General features: G+C 36.6%; 1 protein-coding gene across 27 annotated transcripts in view; it reads left to right on the forward strand.

The window, feature by feature from the left end:
* DLG1 (discs large MAGUK scaffold protein 1) overlaps positions 1 to 21817 on the forward strand; it is a 148692-nt gene that overhangs the window by 90911 nt on the left and 35964 nt on the right. For 15 of the 27 annotated variants that reach the window (XM_039557271.1, XM_039557273.1, XM_039557275.1 and 12 more), the window contains 9 exons: positions 32 to 85; positions 2510 to 2560; positions 3599 to 3723; positions 4787 to 4956; positions 5464 to 5600; positions 7553 to 7697; positions 15309 to 15435; positions 17218 to 17374; positions 18464 to 18566. In XM_039557271.1, coding sequence (XP_039413205.1) covers positions 32 to 85; positions 2510 to 2560; positions 3599 to 3723; positions 4787 to 4956; positions 5464 to 5600; positions 7553 to 7697; positions 15309 to 15435; positions 17218 to 17374; positions 18464 to 18566 — 1069 coding nt within the window. Of the gene's footprint in view, positions 1 to 31; positions 86 to 2509; positions 2561 to 3598; positions 3724 to 4786; positions 4957 to 5460; positions 5601 to 7552; positions 7698 to 15308; positions 15436 to 17217; positions 17375 to 18463; positions 18567 to 21817 lie in introns of all 27 variants that reach the window. The other 12 variants (XM_039557270.1, XM_039557272.1, XM_039557274.1 and 9 more) reach the window with 1 other exon arrangement.

The raw sequence follows: 21817 nt of genomic DNA on the forward strand, positions 1-21817 counted from the left end.
TTTCTTATGCTGTGTAATTTTTTTTTTAAAGGCAAATCCCCCTCCAGTGCTGGTGAATACAGATTCTTTGGAGACTTCCACATATGTAAGTCTACACTTTCTTTCAATTATAACTTTAAATCATGTTTAGGCCTGTTTTTGCTGTTTAATAAAACCTATTTTATGTCTCTGATGTTGCTTGATTTTGTCAGCTCTCATGACAGTTATTTAAACTCCTTAAATTGCTGTTTCATGGAAAAAAAAGGTTGCAGATTGCAGGTGGGAATTTTTCTGTGTACCAATGTGTGACAGTACAAAACACAATTGTTTGAGGTTCCAGAGGTTCAGTGTTAAGAGAACAATCTGTCCAACTGTGCAGGCAGCTGCTTTAATATTTAATGTGCCATTTCCGTTGCACTTCTCATAAAAGCATTTCTTCATGCAGTGGCTATACTTAAGGTTTTAGTATTCTAAAAGTTCATAAAAATTAGTTGGTTCTGTTTGAAACATTAAGGTAATAAGTGTAGTTATGTGGAGGCTGAGATTTTCGTTTGTCATGCATAATTACGACATTTATATAGAAAATCCTTCATTCAGGGGAAGACCCTGCAAATAAAGCTTAGCTTAGTGGGTCTGAGATCCCTTTAAAACTTGGAAAAGATAGACTAGGTCAATGATTTTTATCATGGGATATATCCTTGCTACTGTTTCTACTAATGTTTGGTTTGTTAGATAAATAAATTCAGAGGTAATTTTTCAAAAAAAGAGGGAGTCTATAGAGCTGAGCTAAAGGAAAAGATAAAAATGATGGAGGTTTTTGTTTGCTCCTGTTTATCTAGATGATATTTTTAATTGGATTACAGAGTTTTGTACATGGAAATAAGAGACTGCTTAAATATATTAGGATCAGCTTTTTTTTGTCTAATGGCAATGAATAGGGAAATTATTAATCATCCTTGTTATTTATTTAATAAAAAAAAAGAAAAGACCATTGCACACTGATCAATCATCATGAACCTTTTGCAGGTACTGTAATGCTGGATGACTGCTTCAGTTAGCACATGTTATTATTCCTGTAGATAATAGCTCAAGGACTAAGCTACCATAAAACTTCTTGATCACAGTGTCTTCTTTTGTGTTGGTGTAGCAATAGATTCAGTTTCAGGTATTCAGAAGGTCAGGACCTCATCCCTTTTTAATAGAGAAATATCATGTGTTAAAACCACCTTATCTTTTCCACTGAGCAAACTACTAAGGACATAATCATTTTTGAGGTATTTTGCAAAGATGATAATCTGTTATGTGTGGAATGGATATGGCTCCTATTGTATTAAGGGGAGATATAATTAGAGAGTGAGGGATAAATGAGCTTGATGTTAGCCTGTAAAAGTCATGGCATCACCAGCTTTTGGAGCATTTAAATATGTTAAATAAATATAGGAGAAAGGAAGTAGCTTGATCTTAATTTTTTGGGGGATGAATTAAATTTCCTTTTTAAATTCTCTGCTAGGAAATGGTCAGATTTTAAAATGCTTTCTTCTAAGCATGTTTTTTATCTTTAGCATGTTAAGAGTACAAAGTCTATCAGATACTCTGTATCTTAAGGATAGACCAGGTCCTTTGTAAAATAATAGTATAAATGTTACTTCTTACCTTGTTAAATAGTTCATCCTAAAAGGCTAGAAATAGGTAATTGTCTGTAGCTGCTGCAGGCAGCTGTGGACGAAAGAATTTGAGTTCTAAGATAGGTCAGTAATGGAAAAAATAAAACTTACTCTTGAATATTAAATATGAATAAGAATTTTTTATTTAATTGATTTTGCTTAGTTTTGATATTTGTTGCTTCTGGTATTTGATTCTGTCCTACTTCTGTAGGTAGCAAAGAATGTGGGTATCCTTTCTAACCTGACAATGTCAAGGCTTCTTTCTAGGATTTTGCTTTTTCATCAAGATATAAAATATTCTTCTAAACTCTTCTTCTCTTTTTGTCCCTGTTTTAAATTGTTGAACTTTAGTATGTATGTAACATGATAAATAGTAGTATAAACAGTTGTTAAATTTTACTTTAGAAGGGTCTTGCGCATTTCTCATGAGAAGGTGGTGTAAAGCATCAGTCTTTGATTTTTCTCTGCTCAGTGTGGAACAACAATTGGCAAATGCTGCTCTATTCTTCCTTACAATTCTTCTCTACCCCACATTCTCTTTATTTTTTCTCAGTTTCAAGTTCCTGTATAGCCTGAGGAACATCTGAGTATCTCAAGAGCATTTTTCTTTCTGGCAATCAGAAGCAGAGGACTTGTGCCCTACAGTAGTTGTGTAGAACAGTCTGCTCTCTGAACTGGCAACTTTTAAACTCGTACAAAAAGATTGTCTGATTCATAAATACAGAGTAGTGTGAAAATCACATGTCCCCTCTGACCTCAGTGGTCACTGTGAATTAGCTGAGATTTGATGGGAGTGAACTGCCAAGCAAACTGTGTCATGGAAAGTATAAGATTCTCTGTAAGTTTCACTTTTCTGTTTTTTATAGGTTAATGGCACAGATGCAGATTACGAGTATGAAGAAATTACTCTTGAAAGGGTAACATGCTAAATGTCATTCTGTACTCTGTTTGAAATGGGATTTATGATACTTTAATATGAAAAATAGCAATCCAAACCAATTTTTACTCTTTCTTTTTTTGTTTTAGGTAGATTATTTAACCTGAAGAAAAAAAGTACATTCAATTGCTAAGCAGGAATTGAAAGTTTATTAATATCCTTGACCATTGAGAGTAAAATGGGGGGAATGATCTCCTCTAAGACATCCTGTATTTAATGTTGCTACCCAGACTTGTAGAGACTAACAACACAGATTCTGATTTCATCTGTATTGCTATTTTTTTCATAGGCTTTTACTTATATACCATTAAGTTTTATATTGAGATTATGTGACACTTGTCACATGCATTTCTTTGTTAGGTTTTCTACATTGAGTTCTAGCTCAGTTCACTTGAGATGCACTGCTAACAAAAAGACAGAAAGAAATTATTGTATCTAATACCTGTGCAGTTTTGGTGGTTACTGAGAGGGTGAAGAGGTCTTGCAGTTGATGGTAAGGGCAAGCAATCCTTGAAGAGAAAAATATCAGTCTGAATCTCTGCATCTGTGGGGATATATTAGAGGTAGGACACAAGCTATTTAAAGGCTTCTCTGGGAAAAAGAATATGCCACTAATAATTTAATGAGGAGCAAATATTTGTATGAATAACCTCAAATATCTAGCACATTAGAGATAGAAGATTTTATGTAGTTTATTGTAGGAACCCAGAGTGCAGAGAATATTTCTCTGCACTCTGGGTTCCTACAGTTTATCAAGTTCAATGAGAAAGCTGTGGGGCTGGAACTGTATCTCTTAGTTATACAATGACTTACATTCTCCTTACATATATTTAAGATGTAATTATACTTATTTTCATAGAAATAAGTTATATGTGTAGCATACTGCTTAAACTGTCTTTTAATATTTTTGTTATCAGTGAAAATTATGTAGATCTGGTTCTACAGTGAATCAAATACACCAGAATATCTTTTCCCCAGAAAAGAAATGTATAAATCTTTTTTTCCCTTCTATCTTTAGGGAAATTCAGGACTTGGCTTTAGCATTGCAGGTGGTACAGACAACCCACATATTGGGGATGATGCAAGTATTTTCATTACAAAAATTATAGCCGGGGGTGCAGCTGCCCAGGATGGAAGATTACGGTAGGGTGAATTTCTGTGTTGGGTTGCTAAGTGCTGTTATTGTATTTTAAACAGTGGATAGAAAATTTTCTGTTACTTTTAACAGTTTTATCATCCTGCATTAGATGTTAAATAGGGTTTCCTTACAGAAGTGTTTTTTAAATAATGAAGAATGTTTGAGTGGTCCAATATGTGTCTCCCAAAGTAATAATATTGGCAGTTCAGGGAAATTAGGTGAACTTTTTCTATTGTGTGGTATAAATTTATTATACCATATGTTTCACAGTCCTTAATTTGAGAAAATGCTTAGACAGGTAGAATAGGTAACTCTTAGAGATAGTTGAGTTTAATAACAACCCTTTTTTATGCTTGGTAATAATTAAGTGTCTTAATTTTTCAGGTACCCATCCACATTGATTGTAGGACTATCTTTTTTCCTCTTGTGTCGCCAAAAACTTGCCCCATCATTTCATGTGCAAATACCTGAATGTATTATGGGTTTTAGTCCTAATGAGGTTATTTCGAGGCTTCATTTTAGCTTGTTGGCCATTGTCAGAGGTACATCTGGCAGGACATGGTGACAGGTGGGCCTGGCATTGCACTCAGTGTAATGAGGACTCAGTGTTAGTGCAGCAACATGTTAAATGGACTGGAAGGCCAGCACTTAATCTGCTTGTGTAAAGCAAGATTGACTTGTTCCTATCGTGGCTTAAAAACGGTGCGTTTTCATTGTGTGCCTTCAAGGCTTTGATTTTTTAAATTCTGTTTTATAGCTGTAAACAAAAGGTAATTTTTACAAACATCGGATCAAAACACTGTCTAAATGAGGAACATGTAATATGGTGCCCTCTTCAGCTGTGAACTAAATATTCCTCTTAAATGCTTTCTAGTGATCCTTGATTTATTTTCAAGCAATAAGAATTAATTTTAGAGCGTTGTTTTGAATGAGTAGAATTTTGAAAAAAAATCTTTGTATTTTAATGTGTTAACATGTATGTTAGTGTATTCTTGATAAGATACTGGGCTCCTAATGTGTGCACTCTGCTATAACACAACAGCTGAGCATGACTGTTGCTGTCTCCAGGGTTAATGATTGTATCCTACGAGTAAATGAGGTGGATGTTCGGGATGTGACACACAGCAAAGCAGTGGAAGCATTGAAAGAAGCGGGATCAATCGTACGATTGTATGTCAAAAGACGAAAACCAGTCACAGAAAAAATAGTGGAAATCAAACTTGTGAAAGGCCCCAAAGGTATGCTGGAAATATAAAGCTTCTGTTTCATAAGGATAGGATTGAAACTGTTCTTGCAGAATGCAGTGTTTTCTTTTAAATGGTAAAAATGTGTCTGATTATATCTAGTAATTTTTAAGTACATTAAAAATTGGAGTAAAATAATTCATTGGATTACCTAAAAAGGATCTTTGAGAGATTAAAAATAATTTAGGGAAAGTACTTTCTGGGAAAAAGTTCTATAAATATCAGCGGAGGTGCTATAGCTCTGCTGTGCCCATACTTCACAAGGCATGAAGTAAATTGTCTAGCTTTTGGTTTTCAGAACTTGTGTACAGGTTATGTCTTTTCTAGAACTTTATTTTTTAGAAAATTATTCAAGTTCACTTGAAAAGGCATCAGAATTGCTTCAGCCAGAGCCTGATATTATATATATTTACGTGTGATACAAGGATTGTTATTATGTAAGAATTTGAATACAATGAATGCAATAAAGGTTTCTTGAGTAATGCCTTTATCTTCAAGCAGGTCTTGGTTTCAGTATTGCTGGTGGTGTAGGAAATCAGCATATACCTGGGGACAACAGCATTTATGTAACCAAAATCATTGAAGGTGGGGCAGCACATAAAGATGGCAAACTTCAGATTGGAGACAAACTTTTAGCTGTAAGTAAGAGCTGCATTTTCTTAATGGCCATTCACTTTTAGGATCAAGAGGGGTATGATTCAATTTGTGGTTAAGCTGCCTGGAAATCAGTGATAAAATTAAATCTGCATCATTCAACGCCATCTCATCAGAAAATCTGAAATCTATTCCTCAGCCCAATGTTCCATGCAAAACCTGTATGAATCAGCATGTTTATTTCTGAGGCCTGCTATTATTTTCTGGGATCTGAGTGACAGCATTTTAAACAAACATACAATGGGATTGTTTCTCCTCTCAAAAGAGAAGAATGGAATGGAACTCCTTGTACTGGTGGCTAGCCAGCCTTTAGTAAAACTGCTGCTTATATTGCATTTCAGTGTTTGTAATGCTTTTGAATGGCATTTTTATTTTTTCAAAAGCTTAAAATAGCTTCAAAGTTGAATTTTTCTATGCACAAAGTAAAAATAACTTTCAACTTTCTTAAATTCAGTCCAGAAATTTGTTGTCCAGATAGAAAAATGAGAGCCAGAGCCAGAAATTTCTGAATGTATTTCTGCATTGTTAACTCTAGTTAGGTTAATTGCTCTACACTCCTTCCTCTACCACTGTTTCCTTATGTAAGAGCCCTGGGTACATCTGTACTCACAGTACAAAACAGCAGAACATGTATTCTACTGCTCTTCCAACAGTAGAAATGAACTCTAAATGTTTAGTGCAGAGTTTTCCATCTGTAAAAAGACTTTTTGGATAATTTTGTCACTTAAAACACAGAGCTAGGGAATATGAAGGTACTTAAAAAATACTGGGATTATCCCTTTATGTGAAGAATCCTGCTTCTTTTTAAATATTAGGAATGAGATCTTGGTGTTACAATGCATGGTTCTGTGGAATCAGCTCAAGACAGGAACAGATCCTTACCTGAGAACTGGGAGGAAAAAACAGAGAGAATATGCTTACAATATTAGCTGCACAGTAAATATTCGTCTTCATATGCCATGCAAGTTCACAAACCTAAAGGTCCAACTGCTTGATGATAATGCTCTTCATATTTCATGGTTTTAAGATTTACAATCTTCATTATAGGAAGTGTTTTTATTTATAGGACTTCTCAGAATGCAAGAGCACTGGAAAACTTCCTTTTAATGGTGAATTGCATTCCAGTGTTGTAATTTGTCACCTATACAAAAAATTTCCATGCTAACTTGCTTCTGTCATAAATTATAGGGAAGGCTTAAAGGAAGTTTTGTTATAAGTTCCAAACTTTTGTGACCAATTACTTTGTCCAGCATTACTTTATCCATTAAAAACATTTGGCTGATAAAATTAAATAAAAGAGTTTTAGATCAATATCAGGTACTGTTTCAGAGATACAAGGAGCATGTGCAGTTTGCTACTGGATATACTAAATACCGTGTCCTAGTTGGTGGTAGCTGTAATCATTCCCTCAGTTCTTTAACTCAAGAAAGAAGTAAGTAAAATGTCATCTGTGATATCTTCACTATGAGGGTGGTGAAGCATTGGAACAGGTTGCCAGAGAAGTTGTGGGTATCCCATCCCTGGAAGTGTTCAAGGCCAGGCTGGATGAGGCTCTGAGCAACGTGGTCTAGTGTGTGGTATCCTTATGAGATGGTCTCTGAGGTCCCTTTCAACCCAGACCATTCTATGATCTTCTGATTAGCTGAATTTCACTTAGTCAAAGCTTTAGTCACTAAGGTAGAGATACACACCCATATATTGCAGAATGTAACTTCCTCTGTGTTTAGGTTGCACTACAATTACCAAATACAGCAAAATGACTTTTTAGTCTTCAGGAGTGGTAGGAATTAAAATCTATTTATGTAACCAATTATGTCCATGGCACATGAATCCGAATAAAGACTCTCAGTGCCAGTGCTCCAACAGCTTTCAGTGAGTGTCCTATGAAAACAGTACATTTTTCTGTGTTGAGAATTTGGGGTTTTTTTCTCTTTAGGTGAACAGTGTTTGCTTAGAAGAAGTTACTCATGAAGAAGCAGTGACTGCCTTAAAAAACACGTCTGACTTTGTTTATCTGAAGGTTGCAAAACCCACCAGCATGTTCATGAATGACAGTTATGCCCCTCCTGACATCACAAACTGTAAGTTCATCTTATCTTTCTGATTTAATTAATTTTCCCTTAAGGCTTTAACATATTTCATTTTTAGTATTTTAACTGTTTCAAGGTTTTAAAAATTATATGGGGCAAAAATCTGACATATGTTGATAAATGAGGAAAATTATATGCTGTACAGAACAACATCCTATAGCTTGTATCTTGAAAAGACAGCAACAGCGGGGCTTCAGGTATGTTTTTGTGGCTGTCATGGCCCAGTCCTAGAGGCTGTGTTGCTCATCACTTGCTGATGAGTACAAGGAGAGAGAACAAGTGCCTCATGCTCTTGGGGGCTGTGAAGAATAGCAAGCAATGCACTGTGAGGATGTTCAGTATCCTGTAAACTAAGCAAAAGACAATACTGTTTCAACTAGAGGATAGTGATGCTCTGACATTTTTCCTGTTTTCCTGGTTTATCAGGAGCTTGCATATACTTGAATAAACTGACCTGGGAGGATGGGAAGTTCTTGCTCTGGTGCCTGTCTGTGAATATGCCAAAAAATTCCATGTTAACTTACTTGAAATCTGACTTCAGTTTTGACATAATTGTTGACAATTCAAATGGAAAAAAAAGTATTCAAAAGTAGTTACAAGAATTTCTTGTTGACATAAGGGTACTACTGACAAGAGTATTTTCAAAGTCACACATACAAATCCAGAAAGTTCAGGGTTGAACTACAATGTAAAGAAATATTTGAGTTGAGTACACTTCGAGATGGTTTATTATCATTTAGTGGCTGGAGAAAGGGAAGAGAATGATATGACTGTGTCTTCCCAAGACTAAACAGACTGACTTTTCTGGGTGACCAGTTTTACTCATGTTGTCACATGAAATGGTGAGTTATTTTAGGTATTGCTTTGTTTCCTGCCATTAGATATGTGTAATTGATATGTAGCACTGATCTGTTTAGATACTACTTCATATGAAAAAAAAGAGCACTTTGGGACTGGAAGATGTAATTGAAAACAGTATTTAAAGAACAACAAACAAAAGTGCAGCACAACAGACGACTGAAGTGTACCTTATAAGCCCATCATTTATTGGCAATAGCTACAGTATCTTAATATCTATTTGTAAGCTTATTGAATTACAATTTGGAGGTAATTAGGTTTTATCTCCACTGTGTTATTAGAAGGATGCTCTTGAAGGCTCCATTCTTTGACATACCTAATTTTCAGCCTCCACTGATTCTTCCGCAGTGTTCTACTCATAGATATTATGGTTAAAGAGCAGCCATTTTCCCTTACTGTATCAAGTTTGTTCAATAACCTTTCCCACTGTTTCCTTGGAAAGTAGGCTTCCTTTTCTCTTTACCTATAACTGATCTTTTCATATGTTTCACCTTGAATTCATATTTTTTGAGACAGAGAAATCTGATTTGTACATAGTGTTCCTGGTAGTGTTGCAGTAATGCAGTTACACTGCTGTGGATTGGGGTGTGACAAACATTGGAGTATCTCATCTCTTACTACTGTACCCTGACTCAATCATTGGAATATTTACTTTGTTAATCTTTTGTGGGGACAAAGGCAAAACCTGTAGAAAGTTTGAGGGGAGGAAGGTAGAGAAGGAGCTGATTCCTGATAATTCGCCTAGTCCAAATAAATAATGACACTGGCAAAGTGGCCACTGGTTGTTGGACCTCTTGTCTCAAATGGTGGATGAACTGGAGACTCAGTTCATTGAAGGTAATTGCATCATAACATGGAGCCATAAGAGAGACAGTGACATCTTCAAGAATACCTTCTCACCATGGCCATTGGCTGGACAGATCAGGAAAGTTCTGTCAAGGGTAATCCCACATAACTGCCATGAGGATGTCCACTGCCATCTTGCCTTGAGTCCTTAATTTCTCAGTGGGCATGACTCAATGTCATATCCATTACCTGGAGATTAATGGCCTGGTCACACATGCAGGCTCCTTTTGTCCCATTACCATCCTTCCTGCAGAGTTTCTCTCCATTTGCTCTCCCTCTAAGTGTGATTTGAGAGATGGTGGCATTCTGTGGAGCCCAGTATCCCATTCTTTGTGGGAAGTGTCACTTCTATCCTTTTACTGAGAAGTGAAAAGCCAATCTCCTGACCTTGTCATGTACCTCAAGCTCCAGCAGCTGCTTCTGGGAACCTTTCTCCTCCTACTCAAACATTCTGAAAAGTTTTTCTCAGATTCCGGTGTCTTGTCTGTCTGTTAGTGACCATTGACAAGGTTTGTGGTCTGTCTGTACTTTTGAGTAGATTTTCTGAGTTTCATTTCATTTAGCTAAAGTTCCCTTCAGTTCTCCATCTGAAGATACTCTGTTTTTCACTGTTTCTGGTAGACCAAAGAACATTCCTCTGCAAAGTGCTGGGTTCTTTGATGAAACTTTCATCTGTTTCTTTTCCTTATGACAGGGAAGCCTTTTCTAGAAACCTAAGACTCCATGAGCTTGTGTCTCTGTTAATCAAAGTGCAGCTGGCTGTTACTGCCGCTGATGCGGAGACTGAACCTACTGCCAGAATTTTGAACACAAAGCAGACCCAAAGGTCTTGCTGAGGTGTTTAATGACTTAATTCCAGGAAATCGGTTTATTTTTTAACTCAGTCTTTCACTTATAAGAAACAACTGTGTGTATCTGAGCTGCTAAATGCTATTTTTCTAATACAGGACAGAACAAAAGCTTTTCCAGTACCTCTCAGCATTTGCACATTTACAACAGAAATCTCAAAGGGAGATATCAATCTCTTCAAAGGCTCTTTCTTGCTTTATAAAGGAGTTTGATAACTTTGCAACTAGAAAGCCTCTGCTTTCTGCAAGAAGCTGCTCAGTTAGATAGAACTCTTACCAAAAAATGGTGGCACCTGCATGTAGTATTTTATACTGCATTTAGCAGAGCAGTAAAGAGCTCAAGAGCTTTAGGTTAGGGATTCTGAAGAGCTTTCACCAGATGGCAGATATTAAAGAGGTATTTTCTAGGATCACTTAGATTGTGAGTCAGTGTTGAAACAGTTACCAGGCTTCTTTCTTCACCTACTCACCTGCAGCTGTTTTGAGACATGTATTTGCGATCCTCCTTCCCATTTCTGTCCATGAGAATCCTTTTGTCCAGGTTCTTAGGATTTCAGTCCTACCATAAAGGAGAAGTAAGTCGTGCACAGAAGCTCCCTGTGAACGTGTCTGTTACAAATGATGTCAAGGTAGAAACTCTGCTCTTGAGTTTATATGTAAACTGCTCACTTACAGACCCCCCCTTGGGAGGGTTTTTTGTTTGCTTATTTTATTTCTGTGTTTCTTGTTTTTTTTTTTTTTTATTCTCATTTTAACAGAAACATCTAGAAGCACAGTGCACAGTATTTGGTACTGTGCAGAACATGCAATAGATTGCTCACTGTGCTAACTTGTGTAAACATGGTAGTTAATTCATAAGATTTTGCCTTGGGAACTGGTCTTGTTTAGGTCTGCCTCACCGTGGTGATGGGGATTTAAAATGCAGAGGTGAGGATACTGAAGAACTGTTCGAGAACAAGGTTCACAAATTTCAGTGTCTAGGTTTTGTGCAAAATCTGATTTCTTTTAGAACTCCTGTAGTAAGAATATCAGCCACACAATAGTATGGCCTTGTCAGGTGGTCTGATGGCTCAAAAGAAGGGATCAAAGAAGTTAGTATCTATATAGATAATTAAATCATTTGATGTTTCCTTGGGGTTAGTGCCTTAGAATCAAGGGATATTTCATCAAGAGGTTTCTGAGCTTCTGATTTATGGCAGTATTTATTGGGAAGAGTACAGATGTTGTGCCAACACTGTGCACCTGGGGCTGAAAATTGACCTCTGTCATTTGATATTTGTCAGAGTGAGTGAACAGCTTCCAGCTGCCCGTGAGGGAAGTTACTGTTGAAAATCTTGTTCAAGAAGAGTTGGGGTTGTTTGAGACCCGAGATTCAGCAGAGAATGAATGTGGGAAAAGTAGCTGATGGCTGTGTGCTGTAGCTCTAGAGACTGGGATGTGTATGAGTGATAAAAGCTTGGTCACAGACCTGGAATAGTTGATTGCTATGCCTGTTTCTATTGCTTCTGTGGATTTATCTTTTAGCTCTTGGGGTGTGGATTGCCAGTCTAAACAGTTACTTTACAGTGATCTGTAAAGCATTTTCTAACTCAAGAAGAATAAAATTAGGAAAGATTGTTGTTTCTGAGCACATTGCCCTCTGAGTGCTGTTCTCCACTCTCCATCAGGCTGAAAAATGAGAACTTCCCATACGGAAAACATGGAAATGCAACAGAAGTCCCCCACTGTATTTACTGTGTGCAGAGGAACAACAGCACTGCGGGTGGGATGGTCTTGTGTCCTGAGCGTTGACGGCTCAGCTGATATGTGTGGGATAATCAGAGCTATTAGCCTGCTGTGGGGGTCATATGTCAGTAGGAGTGTAAACTGCCTCCATAATCTATATGTAAAATGTAGTCATTAAATGGTTCCTGGAACAAATACCCAGTGATTTGTTCATATAAATGCTTTTAAAGTTATTCAGTTGAAATACTACTAAGAAGGTGTAGTACTTGCTGTTTAAAACACCAACATTACCTGTGAAGTGCATGTAGTAGAATATCAGAGTTAGAAAAGTGGCTAAATGGTTTTTGAGAGAGAGTACTTGCTTCCTATACAGGCCTCCTTTGAAGACATTATTAATAATGCATTTTTAACTCCTAATTAATTTCAAAGTATTTTTTCCTTTGTGTTTTTGTGCCTTGGTACAGTATTTCCACACTGCATTGAGAAATAAAATACTGGAAGGTATGGAATAATCAGTTTCTTCACTAGATATGAATCCCTTATCATTTCTTAAATGGCATAAGTACAGGAAGAGAAGAATATGTAATAACAGTAAAAGAAAATAAAGTTTTAATTTTATTTCCCATTTTAGAGATTGTACTTGTGATTGGTGTCCTCAGTTTACAGACAATAGGAAAATAATAGGAAATCTTCCATTTTTTCTTTTTGTCTAGAACTGTCTTATGTGAAGGAGAGGGTGGATTTGGAAATGGAATTTCTTCTTAAAAGTCTGACTTTTCCTGTCAAAGCAAGTTGATTTTATGCATGCAATTTTCTGTTCATCCAAAAGACAGTTCCTTTATCAGTTCCATCAGTAATAATATTTACCTGGAAACAGAAGTTTAGACCTCCTTTAGGATTCAAAAAGTGATGGCTTGCCTTTTATTTCTATCATGTTCATCATGAATACTGTTCAACTATAATTTCAATCTAAAACAGTTTCAGGAAGGGCACAGGCATGGTTTCGTGCCCGAGCTCCACAGAGAGCCTCTTCGTGCCTTGTAGGTTTTCTTTCATAGCACTGAGAACACCAGCCTTGAGAAAGGACCAGACTGTTCCAAGCAAGTAGCATATGTAAAACCCTATAAAGGATGTAGCCAGTGCTGTTGTGGAACAGTCCACAGGTCTGAAATAATAAACTGTTATATTGATTGATAGCTGACTTTTAGTTACATGGTGAAAGGATAAAAAAATGTTTAAAATAAGATTATGTAGTAGTTGGTGTGTATGTTTCTGAACACAGTGCAGTTAAAAGCTTTAGGAACTTGAAAAACAATCAAGGGAGAAGCACTGTACGTCAATGAATATAGAATTTGTATCTAATTACTTCCTATAAAATATGCATCATTATGGCTGCCATTGGCTTGTTAAAAGCAATTTCAAATTCATTTTGTGAAATGAGATAATTTAGTGCATGAACAGAATGTACAGAGCTGCTATACTGTGCAACAGTTGTTCAGGTTTTTTAATCAAAACCCATTTTCCTGTAGTTGGAAAAGAGCTCATAATGTCTTGCATTTCATTTTTTGTGCTTTAGCTTTAAAATTTTCTGAGAAAAGCAAAATAACTATATTTGTGCGTGGTTTTGTTTTAAGCAAGTAGTGTGTACAATGACGTGGAAATAATAATGTTGTATTAAAAAACATATCTTTTAACTGAAAAGCAAATATTGCAATATGGTTTGGTAATCATTGTGTAAAATCTGTTGCTGAAATTCCTGTGTGACTAAAAACCCCAAGTCTTGAAACTGACAGTTAGGTGTCCGAATCTCTTACCAGTGCACAGAAACTACATATTGTACTGGGACAGATGGAAGGTTAGTGGGATCTATAAAATCCTTGCAGGGAGTAGGAGGATGAAGGTGCAATATGTGTGTGTTACTGCTGTTCTAAAAAACTGTATTAGGAATCACATATGTTGAACAGTTCCTAATTTTTAGGGAATTGTCAGATGTGAATGCTTATGTTGATAATTTGGTTTTAGCAAAAGCAGCATTCTCTTTGCTTTAGACCTCATGAAGCCAAGCAATGTGAGGGAGCTTCCGTCTGTCTGTTATAGAAGGGCACCAGGTACCTCTTGTACTTCAGTTCTGAATTTTGCTGAAACCTCTTGTGTATCCAGAATTATGATTTCCAAAAATTCTGCACAGTCTCATGCAACTAACTGAGGGCTGGTGTGTCTGAATAGCACAATTACTTTATCACCCAGTGCTTTTAAACTGCTGGAGCTCTTAATAGTGGATTTTAATGCTTGCTGAAATGCTGACAGTGTTGATCTGATGCGTATGCCGTGTGAAGAATTTATTGCACACAGGTTTACTAGGAATCTAGAACTACAGGCACAGTCCCGCCCAGACCTGGGTGGTTTGAAAGATGCCTATTTAGCAAATATATATTGTGTGTGTTTGTGTGTATATATATGTGTGTATATATGTATTTATAAAATCACGTATATAGATAGATATCAAGAGAGTACTCTTAATAAGTTTGTATATGATTGAAACTTTTTGATAATGGTTTAAAAAGGAAAAGAAAAAAAAAGGAGAATATGCAGATTGCTTCTGCAATCTGTGTCATGTATGTTCAGTTAAAGAGCTTTGGGTTTAGTGTAAATCCTCAGAGGTCGGGTACCCCATCAGATACAGAAGGTAAGAGCAAAGAGAGTCTGGCAACTTTCATAATACTGAATCTGTGAAGTGTCCCCACCCTTCATATTTAAGCCTCAAAATTTGAAGCACATACACCAGGAAAAACATTTCCAATTGTAGAACATGCTTTGTAATAGCAAACAGTGGGTATGACTGTGCCTTAATGAGCACTTAAAATTGATGTGCCTAACTTGGAAACGTCATGCACCTTCTTAATTATTTATTGAAACAATTCTCCTGGTGTTGTAGAATATTTTCCATCAATTGTAATCATTAAGATGCTAAATTTCTTTTAGTATGTGCGTTGTGGTTCAGTTAAAACTTTGATTCAGTCAAGTTAAAGACAGCTTTAAAACAGATAAATCTCCAGACTGTCCCCATGGGCTTCAACTACCCACAGTAACTGTTTCTAAAAAAGTTTTCTTTTTTTCAAACTGAAAAATTTGCTTACTGACTTGGTGAGGAGACCTGGGAATTTGCAGACTTAAGACAATATTTTAGAACTATGATATTTATAATATATCATTTGAACTGCTATAGTTCATTTTTAGAAGAGGTCACTCCTTTGTTTCAGTTCCTCCAGCCCTTTTTCTGTCTTATCCTAATGTCTTTTCTTGTTTTTCTTCCACCTCTGTGAAGCTTATTCTCAGCCAGTGGATAACCATATCACTCCATCTGCCTACCTGGGACAGTCCCTGCCCCCAGCATCACCAGGGCGATATTCACCAGTTCCCAAGGGAATGCTTGGAGATGATGAGATTACCAGGTAATGAATAACCAAATCTAAGTGTCAAATTGATTAACCAGGGAAGCTCCAAGATGTGTTTGTGGGCAAAATAATAGTGAATGCTATATTTTATTTCAAGAAATAGATGTTAGTTTTTTAACTCTTGTGAACATTGTTGTAAGGAGAAAACTAGGTATATTTATATGTATCTATACACACAGTTGATTTATCAGTCCAGGAATAGTGTTAAAAAGAGAAACCCCTGGGAATGCTGCCTGCGTTAACAGAGATTTTTAGGATGGTAGTATGAGCAGACCAGGGATTTTCTTATTTTAAAGCAAGCAATGTTTGGATCCTCTCTGCCCCCACAGACAAAGGTTTGTTTTGATGGATTCTAAACCCAGAAAGGCTGGAGAGCTCTTAATCCTTTCCCATTAACAGACTGTTCATTCCTTCACTGATTCAGTAGATTGCATTAATCTTTTGTTCATCACTGCTGATCAAAGGAAGCTGTTGTAATTTTGTTGCCCTTCTGTTCTGCAAGTATAGGGATGTTATACTGCATTTTCAGTATGCTGTTGCTGAATTCTGTGTTATACCACCATCTGATATGGATAATGTCACTCAGATTCCAAGGCAGGGTCCACCCAGGATTGAAACATACGTGGCATAATGAATTGGAGAATTGATTTTAGTGTAGTGGAAGGTAGGATATGTCTTTGTACTGATTTTTAGCTGAGAGTTAGGTAGACATATAAGCCAAAATGATTCCATCCTGTTGATATCATTATGGTTTTATTGCTTTCCTTTAAAATTACTGTAAAAGGCTGGTTTTAGATTTCTTCCAAAATGCAAGGGCTATTCAGAAAAATGTTTAGATTTTCTTTGAATTACCTTCTCGTATTACATTCTCTCCATCCCAAAAAGAAGTTTATAAATTTTGAATGTTGTTTTAAAAGATACTGCATCTTTCTGTTCTCTCTTCTGTTCTGTTTTTGTTAACGTATTGGTGTGATCCAGAGCAATATATATACTTTTTTTTCACAATGTCATTTATTTGTAATAGAATAGTACTCTGAAAAAATGAATATAATAGTTGATAGAGGTGAAATTTAAGAATTCGACCTTAAGATGATTTAATAGCTAGTGCAAAAATTGAGTGATTTTTAAAGATTGGACTAGATGATACTTTTTGTTTTGGAAAAGAAAGCAGCTTCTTACTTTATCCTGTAAATTAATAATTAATGCCTCCAAATACTTAATGTCCATTAATTGTTCTTTAGTGCTCTCTAGTGATTTTTGAAATGCAGTGCACAGTTTCTCTGCTTTATTAGAAATGTCTTTTTCTGAGATCACTTACGCTTTACTTTTATTAGATCGAGTAGCAGGTTAGTAGATTTTTGGAAGGAGTCTTTCTGCATTAGATTTTGACTGGTCTTATCAATATTTCTTCTTTCCTCCCCTCATTCAAGTAAGGAGGGGGTCCTATGAAAGAGATTGCAACAACTTGGTTAAGTTTAACTTTTTCAATTGCAGTTGCTTCACTGAAATTGAAAATGTATTTGAGAATGTCACAACCTATACTGATGTTCTTGAACAAGATGGAAAACATTAAGTAATGACATTTAGTGCTGAATAGCATTGTAGTATAATAGGAATTTATTTATTCATTTATTTATACATACATACATACAGATTTGTTCAGTTCACCTAACAACAGTGAGGGGATTTTATTTTGCATCTAGAAGCTTTTCTAATTGTTTATTTTACTTTTACTCATGTCTAGCGACCGAGATTTCACATTCCTTTCTTTTCCTTCAGAGAGCCTAGAAAGGTCGTCTTACATCGAGGATCAACAGGTCTTGGTTTCAACATTGTTGGAGGAGAAGACGGAGAAGGAATTTTCATCTCTTTCATCCTTGCAGGAGGGCCAGCTGACCTGAGCGGAGAGCTTAGGAAAGGAGATCGGATAATTTCTGTAGGATTCCTTGCTTCTTTTATTTAAACAGCAAGAAAAGTTTCCCCCTCCCTGCGTATTAATGCCAATTAAGGAGATACAAAGAATGTTATTAATTGAGCTAAATTTGAAATAATGGAACAGGTGCCAATATTCTTCCAAAGTATCTTCGAGGACTTTAGTCTGCCTGTTTCTCATCTATAACCTGATTAAAATAGCACTTCGTTCTCTCAGAGGCATTCAGTGAAGACATTAACTTATCTTAGTCTGGTAGCTGAGGGCTGTGTGTGTCTAAATTGAAAGAATGCTGGTTTCAGAAATAAGCCTTCTAATGAGATGGAGACGCTTGGCAGCAGTGTCTAAAACTGGGTCTTTACTTCCTGCAGTAACTGCTGAACTTCCTGTTAGTCTTACAAAGATCCATCTCATACCTCACTAAGGGCTTTTTCTATATTAGTATTGAAGGTCATATATATTTTGTGTGTTTCTTTGTGAAATTACTTAATTTATGGAGAATCATTTCTTTGGACAATTACATCGTAGTTTGGAAGTTATTTAAGAGGAATTATGTCCTTTTAACAGCTGTTACTAAAACTGATATTAAAGCACATCTTTATTTTAGTTTGAACTATGAAAAGTGCTTTTGGTCTAAAATGTGGAACACACATTTCTGCTTCAGTTTTTTTGTGATGCTATTTTTAATCTGCTGCATTGAAAACAATGCCAGATTCACAGAGGGTGTTGTCTCTCACTAGATGTGGTGACAGCATGGTCTGTAGGCACTCTTTGGCTAAGAAGGTCCCTGAACCATCACAAAAAATTACATTCTCTGTGTCTCCTTAAAAAGAAAGAAAACACACTTAAACAAGAAGAAAATTGTCCATTCACTGAGTGATATACTATGATAGTCTCAGTAATTCTTAAGAGGGGTGTATGTGAGAGAGGATTTTATTGACACTTGCTTTCAGGAAGGATACTGGGAACAGGGGAAATTCACATGGTATGGAAACTAGTTTGTGTCCAGTTAATTTTTTTCCACAGGTGTGTGTTCTGTGGTGATAAATACAAGCATTAATTTTGATGAAGAGCTTTTTTTTATATTACTTGTAGGTAAATGGAGTAGATCTAAAAGCAGCAACCCATGAACAGGCAGCAGCAGCCCTGAAGAACGCAGGCCAAGCAGTGACTATTGTAGCTCAGTACCGTCCAGAAGGTAAGGGCTGCTTTATACATGCAAGTTCTCTTGTACGACTTGAAAATCAGAGAAAGATGATCTACAGACTCCTTCCACCTACCACATCTTCTGAGGAGAGGAGAAACAAATAATGTAATGGATGTTGTCACACACATGTTAGCATAATTGCAAGTGACCAGATAGGAATATCTGCAAGTGTTGGTGCCATGGCTTGCTACATTTCTTGCTTTCACCATTTCAGAATTTTAATTTCTTCAGTAAATGTTGCCACTGTCATAACGTGAAAATTAATCTAGTAAATCCAGAACTGAGTAGAAAAACCCTGTTGTTCTTTTCTATTTCCAGTTGTCTTTATCCTTTAATATGGTGGGTTTATATGCTTTAATAGCAGGAAGATAGATCACTAATTCCTTCTTTGCTGTGTTGATTCAGATGACCATCATTCATAAGGTTTTCATTCTTCGGTTTCACACTAAGCTGTTATTTCTATTTATCCCGCAGTTTCTTCTGGTCCAGATTAGAGTGCAGCTGATGCTGATTAACCATCCCTGTGTGTTCTGCAGAGCACTACATCCATACACGTATTTGTCCCCTTGTATTTCTGCAGCACATTTCAAATGCCTTTGTCTATTTGTGATTTTAAAAATTTAATAGTCTGAAATGAAATGCTTATCTTGAGTCTGCAAACTTATCTATTATTGGTGTTATATATACTAAGACGTTTGTTTTATGAACTGTGATGATCAGCAGATTTCTCCAATTTTGCTAAATTGGTTGGCCCACCACTGAATCTTCCTTGCAGAGACTTGTCTGTTTGAAACCTTCCTTTAGCAGTACTGTCAAGGGGTAAGTGTAGGTGTTCATCAGGACTGGATGTGGAGCAGGATTGCTGCCTTCATCTGTTAGGTGGCTGATAGCAGCACGCTTCTAGTCATTCTTTATTTCTTCTTTTCTGTCACCTTTCTTCTATCCTGAACTCCCCAAGTGTTTGAAACATTAGCTTTCACATTCCCCAACCCCTCCACCTGCATCAATATCATATCTCTCTCCTGACCCAGGAACTCTGTTCATAATAAGGCCAAATGATTGATATGTCTGCTTCCTGGTGAAATCCCTGCAGCCAGCCCTTGTTGCCAATGCCTGTATTGTCTCAGGAGGGTGTATCCTGGTCACATGTTCCATCTGTACATTGCTGTGTTCCAGGATTCATTTTCTAAGAGCACTCACTCTTCCTTTCAAAAAGAATAGTAAGGTCAGCATTGGTTCTGAAATATTTGGTTTGGCTTTGTGTCAGAATTGTCAAATATTTCTGTTGGTACACGTATGGCCTATCCTCTGCTTGGCTCTTCAGTGTTGTCATGAGTCGGTCAAATTTATGCACCCTCTTGCTTCTTGGGTAGGGGCCCCTCACCTAATTGAGAAATAAAATGTATTCTTTTATTTATCCCTGAGTTGTCCTTTTGAGCGCCTGAGCACTTTTTTTGTTCAAAGAGGGCATTTATGGTCACTATTTCTTCTGCCAGGAAGGCATGGTGAGGTGTGGCCCCTAGGAGAAGAACAAATGTTTCTCTGGTGTAGAATGTGCTTCCAGGACTCAAACACTTCTTTTTCACTTGACAAAGGATATACGTAGACTTCATACAAAATCAGAAGTTTTTCGGTCCTTTCTTTCTAGGATTCAGGCTTTAAGATGAAAAGAATCCTTTCATACTTTGAAAGTCAGAACCTTTTAGAAGAAGAGAAGGAAACATTTTGGATGGTTCCTGCTCTTTCTGCATTGGAAATAAGAGCTTTCTTCATTGCTACTTGTCCAAGTAGATAATTTATTTTATTGCACTGTGTATTGAGGTACTTGACTGACTGCTGAGATTTGTGTCATTGCACTGAGATTTGCTCAGAACAACATACGCTGCCTCTTAGAAATTACTGTGACTGTCACTTGTAGATTTCAAGGCTAGAGCTGTTCTTATTCCTTCATGGCTACTGAGGCATTCCGAACAAGACTGTGTGCAGTTGAGCTGTATTGAGAATTCAGTTCTCAAAGACTTATAGGGCCCATTTGAGAGGATGCATGTGGGAGATGTTACTCAAATTACCCTAGATTATGGGCAGACATCTGATAAATTAATCAAAGAAAGGATTGATTCCTCCCCTCAAGATGCTTGGTCTGCATTGAGCACCTTTCTTTCTGAAACAGTGCTTAAAATCTCCATTTGAAGTGAAGATGTTAGAATCACATCTACCCTTTTGAGGTATGCCATGAAGGAAAAGTGTAACTAGCAAATTGAGATCCATTGTACTTTGGAGGCAAAGAATGAATTGACTTGGCCAGCCTACCTCAGAGAGCTCTAGTTACTGATGTCTGACATCTCTGCCTTGTTCTTACTCCTCATAATGCAAGTTTGAATGGAAGTCCAGCTGTCAGCTTCATCAGGTCTGGTGTGGGAGGAAAATTGAATCAGATACTCATTGTTTATATCTCAGAGATTAGTAAAAAAAATATTTCCTTAAAGGTTACTGTTTGTTAACATAGGAAAGCAGTCTGTTTGCAATTTGGCTTTCCAAATAGAAAATACTATCCGTGTGATTGAGTGCACTTTATAAAAGTGCATATGTTTTTTGGTCATCTTCATATTTCCTAAATTATATCTTTACATGGGAGTCTTTTCTCCTCACTAGAGTCATTTACATGGAATACTTTATATATATATATACACATGTGTGTGTGTGTATAATTATCTTCACTTTTTGTTTATGCCATTTGGAAACAGGTTAACAAGTATTAAAATATTCATAAAGTAGTTGTTCATGATTGGTACTTCTCAAATGTCTTCATAAAGATGGAGAGCATCAGGTATAACTGCTTGTATTGCATATGTATTTTATTTATATTTATGAATCCAGCAGGATTTTGTAAAAGATGCTGACAGCTAGGACAGATCAAGGAGATTCTAGACATCCATCAGGATTGATTATAACCAAGTAAAGAGATTCAGTATGATAGCAACATTTGGAAGACACTTGGGACCTGCTCACTTCACTCCCTGTAATTGTCTATGACAGTTTGTATGTTCATAGATGTGATGGGGAATGCTAATTTATGTTTTTACATCCTATCACATTTCCTATTTTCCCATCATAAATTTCCCATTTGTCTTTCTCCTCCTCTTTTTGGGAAAAGAGGATTTTTGCAAGCAGTTCTCTCATAGGAAAGCCTGAGTTAGGCTATAGAAAAATGAATCACTGGAAAACTCTTTTCGTGCAAAGGG

Source organism: Corvus cornix, chromosome 9 (assembly GCF_000738735.6).
Source record: "Corvus cornix cornix isolate S_Up_H32 chromosome 9, ASM73873v5, whole genome shotgun sequence".
Taxonomy (NCBI): Eukaryota; Metazoa; Chordata; class Aves; order Passeriformes; family Corvidae; genus Corvus; species Corvus cornix.